Source organism: Phaseolus vulgaris, chromosome 3 (genome assembly GCF_051622355.1).
Source record: "Phaseolus vulgaris cultivar YP4 chromosome 3, ASM5162235v1, whole genome shotgun sequence".
Classification (NCBI taxonomy): Eukaryota; Viridiplantae; Streptophyta; class Magnoliopsida; order Fabales; family Fabaceae; genus Phaseolus; species Phaseolus vulgaris.
In genome coordinates, this window is record NC_143500.1 from 53719152 (window position 1) to 53728288 (window position 9137).

Here is a 9137-nt window from a genome sequence, read left to right on the forward strand (position 1 = left end):
CACAAAAGTAACATCGTTAGGATCAATCATCACATCCAAGGTATTGTTCGTTCTAGATCCTAGAGCTCTATCAGGGTTTTGCCTTAAAAGGTGTCTCAGAGGGTTAAAGAGGATTATGTATTTAATTTGTGCTTAACCTCAACTCCTAAGTCCTATGAGACTATTAGGTGTAATGAAACAAACCACCAAATTAAGGGGAATGATGACTTGTCTTTAAAACCACTTTTTCATCTCCTTAGACGATGCTAATGTTTCAACCTCATGGGGGCGAAGTTTATTTCAACTTTTTTAGTCCCTACAAATGATGTCAATTTTTTACATTTAAGTCTATTGAGATAGATCTGGTAAGGTCAATCATTGCATCTAAGATATTATTAGTTTTGGAGCTCAAAGATTCATCACAATTTTGTTCTTTAAAAACATCTCAGTGGTACAAGAGACAAATATGTATTTAAATTGTTCTTATCCCCGACTCTTAAAAATGTGTGAAACTAATGAATGTACAAGAAAAAACTCCTAGACGAAATTTAAAGAAAATAAAATTTTATCTTTGAAATCATTTTCTGTATAACTCATCTATAGAGAAAAATAAAATAAAACTTTTGACTCTTCATGTTATATTTTAGTAGTAAAATTCTAAATAACTTATTTTTAATAATATTAAAAGAATAAACAATAGTAGAAAAAATAAATCATTTACGATATCCAAAGTTAAATTTTAAAAATACATCATTTATAATAATTAAAGTATTAAACTTCAGAAAACTGTTATATTAAATAAGGATATTCTAGTTTAGAAACATATTAAGTCATATATTTTAATGAATTTGAAGAGAACTAAAACAATTATACGCATAACTAAAATAATGCAACACTAGAGAATTAATAATCTTGAAAAGAATTAATTGAGAATTTAATGTTCATAAGGTAGAACCATATCTATCTATTTCTATATATATATATATATATATATATATATATATATATATAAATGCACAGAAACATTAAGCAGCAGAGTAAAGACAAAGTCGTCAACTCTCAACTCATTTCATGTTAGAGGGACGATCTTAGCCTTACAAAAAAAAAATAAAGAAAAATAAAACACTGAGTTTCTCCACTTCCGGTTGGTTCACACGAAATTGTAACCAGGTACGAGAAATCCTGAAACTCATTCCACTGCGAACCCGTTTTCTAGATTGCATTCTTCTCAGAATCTTTCTTTCTTGCAAATGTTCGAACTATTTTTCGTATCAGATTTGTGACGGTTTTTGGTTTCGTTTTTCTTTGACACTGTCGTCACAGATCTAGTTTCAGTTCGGTGCCATAAATTAAACTCTCTCTGTAGGGGAATGTGTGAATCTTTATTACAAACTCTTTTTTTTTTTTTTGCAATTCTGTTTCTCTCATCACCCTATCCACCTACCTAGATATTTTGAACAAGATCTGTCTGTGATTGTTTCCAACGTGATGTCTTCAACAGGATTGTCTTCAACATAAACGAGGTTGTCTTCAATAGAATTGTGTTCGAAACGAGATTGTCTTGAACAAGATTGTCTTGTTACAGCCAGAAAAAGAAAACCCATTCATGCCATGTCCTCAGCTGCAGCTGTGTTGGGGGCAGTACTAGGTAGCTGTTAGTTTCCGCGAACCATCTTTTTCTCGGATTTTCCGAAACCTCGGTCTCCGAGGAGGAGCATAGAGGGAGAGAACTCTGAGGTCGAAATCTGGTTAGGGTTTTGGCTCGTTTGCGAGATGGATTACGCTCGAGACGGGAACGTGGTGCAGATAATCACAGGTGGTGGCGGAGGAGGAGAGAGCTGGTCCGGCGATCAAGCCGATTGGGCGACGGAGGATGAGTACCGGTTTTGGAACAACAACAACAACAACGGAGACGCGGAATCGACGCCGTCGAACTCGAATTACGAGTCGCGGTCGGAGCCGCCGAGCAAAAAGTCCCGGAATTCGCAGGATGGGAGCTCGAACCGGTCAAAGGCTATAGGGAAGATGTTCTTCAAGACGAAGCTGTGTTGCAAGTTCAGGGCTGGGACCTGCCCTTACATCACCAACTGCAATTTTGCCCACAGCATTGAGGAGCTGCGCCGCCCACCACCGAACTGGCAGGAGATTGTGGCGGCACACGAGGAGGAGAAGGCGGTGATGGCAGAGCCAAGGGAGGAGTTTCAGATTCCCACTGTGGGGTCTTCCACCTTTGCAGGGGATACGATGCAGAGGTCCTACAAGGGAAGGCATTGTAAGAAGTTTTACACTGAGGAAGGGTGCCCCTATGGGGATAGTTGCACCTTCCTTCATGATGAGCAATCGAAGAACCGAGAGAGTGTTGCTATAAGTTTAGGACCAGGGGGTTATGCCGGTGGTGGTGGCGGTGGTAGTGGAAATGGTGGTGGTGGTGGTGGGGGCGGTGGTAGTGGAAATGGTGGTGGTGGTGGTGGTGGTAGTGGTGTTGCTAATGCTGCTGGGAATGGGGCTAATTCCAAGCCCTCTAATTGGAAAACCAGGATTTGCAATAAATGGGAGATGACAGGGTATTGCCCCTTTGGCAACAAATGCCATTTTGCTCATGGTGCCACAGGTACAACCCTGTTTCCTTTCCCTGTTTTTACGATCTTCTTTTCCCTTTTCAGTGATAATTGAGGGATCCTTGTGTGCTGCTAGAATTGGAAATATTTTGGGTTGTTGCTGTCATTTCACATTATGATGTGTATTCTTGTTGATGGCACTTGATCTTAGGTTGCATTGTGTTTATTATTATTCAATCTTGGATTTTATTTATTCATTTTATGCTGTTCTTATAGCTATAGTTCCTGCTGTTTTTATTTTTAGTATGCCATAAATACTTGTGTCAATTATTAATAATTTGATATCGAAGTGTTGCATCAAACATATAATTAAAGTGTGTGTGGCAGCTGGTGTAATACTTTGCTAAATTTTGTTCAAGCATGTTTGCATGTTAGAAAATCACGCTTGTGCACAGGGAAATGCATGGTTCCTTTTACTTTTGCACAATGAAAGGCATAACAAACAACTCAAAATCTACAGCAAGAGAGAACTTGAGTTTGGAAGTGTGGAAATTTGGCCCTCTCTTTTTCCGAAGTATCTTTCATCAGCTATGTGTTCCCTTATTTGAGATTATTGATACTTTTTCCGTGCCTTGTATGCTTCAATATCTGAGGTTTCTTTTTATAAAAATGAAAGAGAGATCAGAAAAACATAGGTTCTTAAGTAGCAGGTTCAAAATGAATAAAGGGTGCTGCTTACATCCTTGTAGCTCTCAGATATAGTGTTATAGATGGAGTTGAAGCAAAAAACTCTTAGATGCAACTTTTGGTAACTGCTGTCTACACAGTGGAAGCCACACTAAGGGAAAGAACAATTTGTTAAACTCTACTTGTCCATTGACATACTTACAAATGGAGCCAAACCGAAATGTGAAGAAGCTGATTTGGGTAATCACTTAAACGGTGGGTTCTCTCCAACTACATAGTACTATTCTCGAGATACTGTTATGCTAGGGCTTGAGAAACCAGAAATGCAACGAATGATTTATATTGGGCAACCTAGATTCCACCTGAATCTGCATATTTAGGGACCATAAATATTGTATTAAAATACATTTCTGGCTTCCATGTCAATTTTTTTTGATTGTGTTGCTTTCTGATTTATAAAATTTAAATGACATGATATAAAAAATTGGAAGCACTTGCGATGATTCTAATTTGAGAAATTCTATTAGGCTCTATGAAATTTAAGGGCTTTTCTTAAAAAAGTGGAATTTAAGCCTAACTTAACTTAACAAAACCGACTTTATAGGTGAGATCCCCAACACAAACTTTATAGGTGGTCCGATAGTAGGTCGATAGCGGATGACACGATAGACCCAATAAACTCTCGTTAGGATAGACTCAATGACTCAAATACCATCTTAAGAGGTAGATTTTAAGCCTAACTCAACCTTACAAAATCAGCTTGTAAGGTGAGTTTTGTATCCACTTATATACTATGCATTAACTTTAACTATAGTTGATGTGACATCTCCAAAATCTTTGGTAATGTTATTGAGAAACTCTCACTCCCTCTTTCTCTGGTTTGCCCAAAATTCATTCAACTATTGGCCCTGGTACAATTGTGCCAAAATCCTAATTTATTTGGTTACCATAGAATATGTCTTGCAATTAACTTAGTCAGTTAGTAGATACTACCTATGTGGTTCTATATATAAAAAACAAATACCTAATTCATTTCATCCGCACCAATAAACATTGGTAGGTTAGTTAATTTCAATTGATAATGTCAGAAATTTAAGACGTATTCCAAAAACATGTATAGAATTAAATGATTCAAGTATTTGGTTATATTCAATGAGTTTACTCAGAATTCAAGAAATAAATTTTTTTGAACCAATGGGAGTGACTATTTTTATTGATAACTCAATAAATGCATCCACTCTTATGGGAAATGAGTGCATATCTCATTAATAGACTCTTCAAAAATTAAGAGTATAAAAACAAATTAGTAATTAGTAATAATAATACATTTGAAAATGATTCTCTGTTTCTCATAAAAAGGATAAAATAATTTGTCCTCATTTGTTTCTTAAACACAGTAGGAGCAGAAGTACCAGTAAATACAATTGGAATGTTTCATGGGGAATGCAGAAATATGTGTGAGTGAAGTACTCACTTAATCATGCTGTGCTTATTTATTTTTAGTTCTAAATGTTCATACCCCATCATTTTAATGTCTGCCTGAATTTTTTTTTCTGATCCGCAAAGAATAAAAAAAATAAAATGAGACACTTGAGGGTTGTATCAACCCTTATACAAACACTTCAAGGTGTTCCAATCCTTATACAAAAGTGTCTCTCTGATAATGCTTGTATTTGTATTTTGAGTGGATCCTTGAATTGATTATCCATGAGATATGTAGCTAGCAGTAACTAGTAATCCATTTTCACTGTCATCTGAGTCTGATACTGTGACCACAGAGTTGCACAGATATGGAGGGGGGCTTATGGAAGGAGAAAGCAGAGATGGTGGTTCTGTGGTTGGCAGTGACACAAGCAAGGGAGCAGCATCAAAAGCTTCTGCTGATAACGTGGTTGCTGCAGTTACTCCTGTTGCACATTCTGATGTGTATCACATTGGAGTCCCTTCACAGAGGCCTTCTTCCATTGTGATTCAGAGGCCAGGGCAGAGAACTCATCAGAAGTGGAAAGGTCCAGATAAAATCAGTAGGATATATGGTGATTGGATTGATGACATTGAATGAGTTATGATCACAGTTACCACCACTGATGAGGAGGGCTTATGTACCATGAAAAAAAGTGAATACGCAATCATTTTTCTTTTCTTTCGCATGTTATATTTTTATTAGCTAATTTCTCTTATGATGATCATGCTTAACTTGTAACGGGAATAACAGTTTAGTTGGTTTCACGGATAACTGTCAACTGTCTTGTACGATTATGTTTGCTGGTGTATTCACCTTCCTTAATACGCTGCTTCTCTGCTGTCTCAGTGTGGCAACAGCTTCCTTGTATTTGCATCAGAGATAGTATTTTAGCAAGAGCTTTTCATTAGGATTGTTTTGCTCCCCTTCTCCTCATTTATGAAAACCATTTTAGGATATTCCAAAAAACAGTTTTGTGAATTGAACTCACTACAATTTTGACTACCTCAAACCATATTCATAGTCTTTTTTCTTTCCTTGTTAATAATGTAACGGTTGTCTTATCTTTTCTTTTGTTGTTTTAATGTAACGGTTGTTATACTCTTTTCTTTTTGTTGTTAATGTAACTGTTCTTTACGATTAAAATGTGGTCTTTAAATCTAATTTAATTTTATAAATTGTGAAATTTATATTAAGTTGTATATTATAAAATATTTTTGTTTTTAAGATTTTTTTAAAATTGTTTGGTTATATATTATGAAATGTTATTGTTTTTATGATTCTGTACATATAAAATAGGTGTTAGATATAAGTTCCCACATGATGAGAGGTAAATAAATAATTTACACTATTTTCTTTGTAACATATATCAAACTGGTACAAAATATACAATGTTATAGGAAAATAATTCAAATTGATTTTACAGATTAGCATTGTTTTCTTTACACATTTTCATAATTTAAAGGCGTTATAGGAAATTTTTACACATGTTAATTCTATTAAAAATAAAATGGTATAATTAATATCAATTTATTTCTTACAATTTTTTTTCACATTTGTTTAAAAGATATAAAGTTGTCTTATAGAGATAATACTAATTATTTTATAAGGACAAAAAAAATCCTATGGGGAACAATTAACATAACAACTTTTTATGTGGATTTATTGCTAACAAGATATTTCTCGTTAGTGTTGTGAAATTTAAGACAACATGATTCCATTATTCAAATTTTAAAACATTATTGTAATATATTCAAAATAATTTTTTTAATAACAACATAAATTCAAAAATAAAATATAAAATAATAAAATTTCATAAAAAGAGTCAATCAGGTGACTGAGTTTTTTTTATTGACCCAATCAAGTCAAAGTGGATTGAATTTTATTGTTAGGACTTGGAATTGTTTTTTATTTATTTATTTAAAAACTCGTTTAAAAAAAGATATAGTGATTTTATACTTAATCTTGGTAGATCTCTTTGAAAATCAAGAACACTAAAAAAAGATTACTTTTGATACTCCTAAAAATATCCTCCCACCTAACAATCAATTTTGAAAATATAATATTATATATTATGATTTCATACTAAAAAAAAAAATATTTTGTGATGTTAAATGAATCTATTTTGTGTTTTAATGGTGTGAAAGGATGGTGGTGAGTGTGTAAAGAGTAAATAATGTTCGGACACTATTCCTTTACCCTCCGCCATCACTTCTTCGTATCTTCTGCTACAAAACTAAACCATTCCTTCATTCTCTCTTTACATTTTCTCCAACTTCACAAAAAAAAAAAGGAAAAAAAAATCAAATAACAAAAACAAAAACAAAAAAAAAATAATTTACCTTACCTTGCATGCTTTCAAACTCCTCTCAGATCCATGCAAACAACCAAGAACAGAGTCTCCGGAACAAGCCACTCTCCGGCGAACTCAACCACCGTAAACCGCCCCTCCCTCTCCGGGAAATGTCTTCGGTGGGGTACGACCCGGCACCGGCCGCGCCGCCGTACAACACCCCACCCGCGCTGATCGCCTTCACGCTGGGCGTGCTGGTGGTGTGCTTCGTGGCGTTCAGCATCGTCTACCTCTGCAAATACTGTTTCGCCAGCGTCATCCAGACCTGGACCTTCCAACGCACCGCTTCGGGTTCCCTCATCCGTCTCACGCCGCACCGGTCTCCTCCGAGGGGCCTTGACCCGTCGTTGCTGCAGGTCTTCCCCACCTTCGCCTACTCCTCCGTCAAGGACCTCCGCAAGGATCAGAACTACGGCTTGGAATGCGCCATCTGTTTGGTGGAGTTCGAAGACGACAACATGCTTCGCCTCTTGACGCTCTGCTGCCACGTCTTCCACCGGGACTGCATCGACCTCTGGCTCTGTTCGCACAAAACCTGCCCTGTTTGCCGCAGAGACCTCGACTCTGCCCCCGACCAAACCCTCAAACCCGGCAACGTCGTCGTTTCGTCGACCAGCGGCGAGTTACGCATTGATGTGAGAGAAGAGGGTCTTGATTCTTGTGATGGCAACCAAATAGAAGAGCAACAGCAACAAGAACTTGAACAAGAACGTGAAAAAGAAGATGAAAAACATGAGGTGGTTGAGGAACACGTGCGGTCGCATTCGACGGGGCACTCGATAGTGATGATTAGAGAGGAGGGGGCTGAGGAGAGAAAGGATGATGAGAAGTACACGTTGAGATTGCCGGAGCATGTTTTGAGAGTGAGGCATGATAACAAGCATAACTGTACGAGGAGCTGTGCCAGTTTTAAGGACATTACCAAGCTTGATGCTCCTCCTGCACCTTGCAGTAATTGTGGGTTTGTTCAACCCCAATCACCCACTTTCTTCTCCTCCCCAACTAATAGTCAGAAATCTTGAACCGTGCATGTTGTAGCCAAAAGATGTCTCTTTTCTAAACCAGGTAGTCGAAGTCGGTTAAACTTCGAGGAGACTTTACCGCCAAAAGATATTGCCGACGCTCAAGTTAGTAAGAGTATAAAATACATTGAGTATAATGTAAATATGAGTTGAAAGTACTATCTTGTGTATTAGATGATTATTTCTGTAGAGCGTAATTTAGTATATATAGATATAGTTGTAACCTCTCTTTGATTGAGATTCCTTGACTTGTCCTCTCTCATTAATGTTAGACTTTTAATGTTAGAAACACAGGTCTGAGAAATAACCCATAACTAACCAACCACCGGAACAGATCCATGACCTTACATGCCGCAACCTCAAGCGTAGACCAATAAGATTATGGTGAGTTAAAAGTCGGAAGATGAGCCATTTGTTATATTTTATCGAGTTAGGTCCGCGAACTTATAGTACATCTTTAAATTTAGAGTTTCCTTTTCTGTGTTTTTTAAGCTTTTGGTGCATGTACATATGCATAGAGATAGAAGGTAATCGTTTGAGGTAAATGGTTGTTGTAGAGTTGATAGGTACATTGTGGAATATTATGGTAATTAGGGATATTCACCTTTTCAGTTGGAAGGTTTCCATGTGTTTCGGCTCCATATATTTGAAAAACTAAAGGAGATAGTCATTCTATTTTTAGACATTTTTCACATCATAAATTACCATATATAATTTAGATATTCTTTCACTGTATAATTAAATATTTACAATATTTGTTTCTCATTTGGTGTGTATATTTAAATATTATCTATTATTACACTGAGCCAAAAATTATTTTCTCAATCATTTCAAATGAGCATTCTCTAATGCGTAAAATTAATCTTGGTCTCATCCTTTCTTTTAACATCAATGATTAAAAAACTCAACCTTACCATTAGAAAATCTCCATTTGTCGATCATATCGTATGATTTCAAACTCTCTCAACCTTGTAAAGAAGCAAAGATGTTGCACCACCATCAATATAGTCCTATATCATTCAAGAATCGAGTTTAATAAAAGTTTATATACTCTTTCTTCTTCCAACTCACTAAGA

General features: G+C 36.2%; 2 protein-coding genes across 2 annotated transcripts; both read left to right on the forward strand.

Annotated features, from left to right (window-relative positions):
• Nucleotides 1–1006: 1006 nt before the first annotated feature.
• On the forward strand, nt 1007–5596 carry LOC137808671 (Zinc finger (CCCH-type) family protein). The gene is made up of 3 exons (XM_068609912.2): nt 1007–1149; nt 1481–2590; nt 5003–5596. The coding sequence occupies exons 2-3, from the start codon at nt 1753–1755 to the stop codon at nt 5284–5286; spliced, it is 1122 nt and encodes a 373-aa protein (XP_068466013.2). The 5' UTR covers nt 1007–1149; nt 1481–1752; the 3' UTR covers nt 5287–5596.
• Nucleotides 5597–7020: 1424 nt separating this feature from the next.
• Nucleotides 7021–8091, forward strand: LOC137805711 (RING-H2 finger protein ATL30). Its single transcript, XM_068605646.2, has one exon. It carries the CDS (start codon nt 7039–7041, stop codon nt 8059–8061), a length of 1023 nt encoding a protein of 340 aa, XP_068461747.1. The 5' UTR covers nt 7021–7038; the 3' UTR covers nt 8062–8091.
• The last annotated feature ends 1046 nt before the right edge of the window (nt 8092–9137 follow it).

Excerpts from the sequence above, each read along its gene's own strand:
- LOC137808671 (XM_068609912.2), top strand. The coding sequence starts at position 1,753 with ATGGATTACGCTCGAGACGGGAACGTGGTGCAGATAATCACAGGTGGT. Across the intron at positions 2,591-5,002 it reads TTTTGCTCATGGTGCCACAG|AGTTGCACAGATATGGAGGG; the intron begins GTACAACCCTGT and ends CTGTGACCACAG.
- LOC137805711 (XM_068605646.2), top strand. The coding sequence starts at position 7,039 with ATGCTTTCAAACTCCTCTCAGATCCATGCAAACAACCAAGAACAGAGT.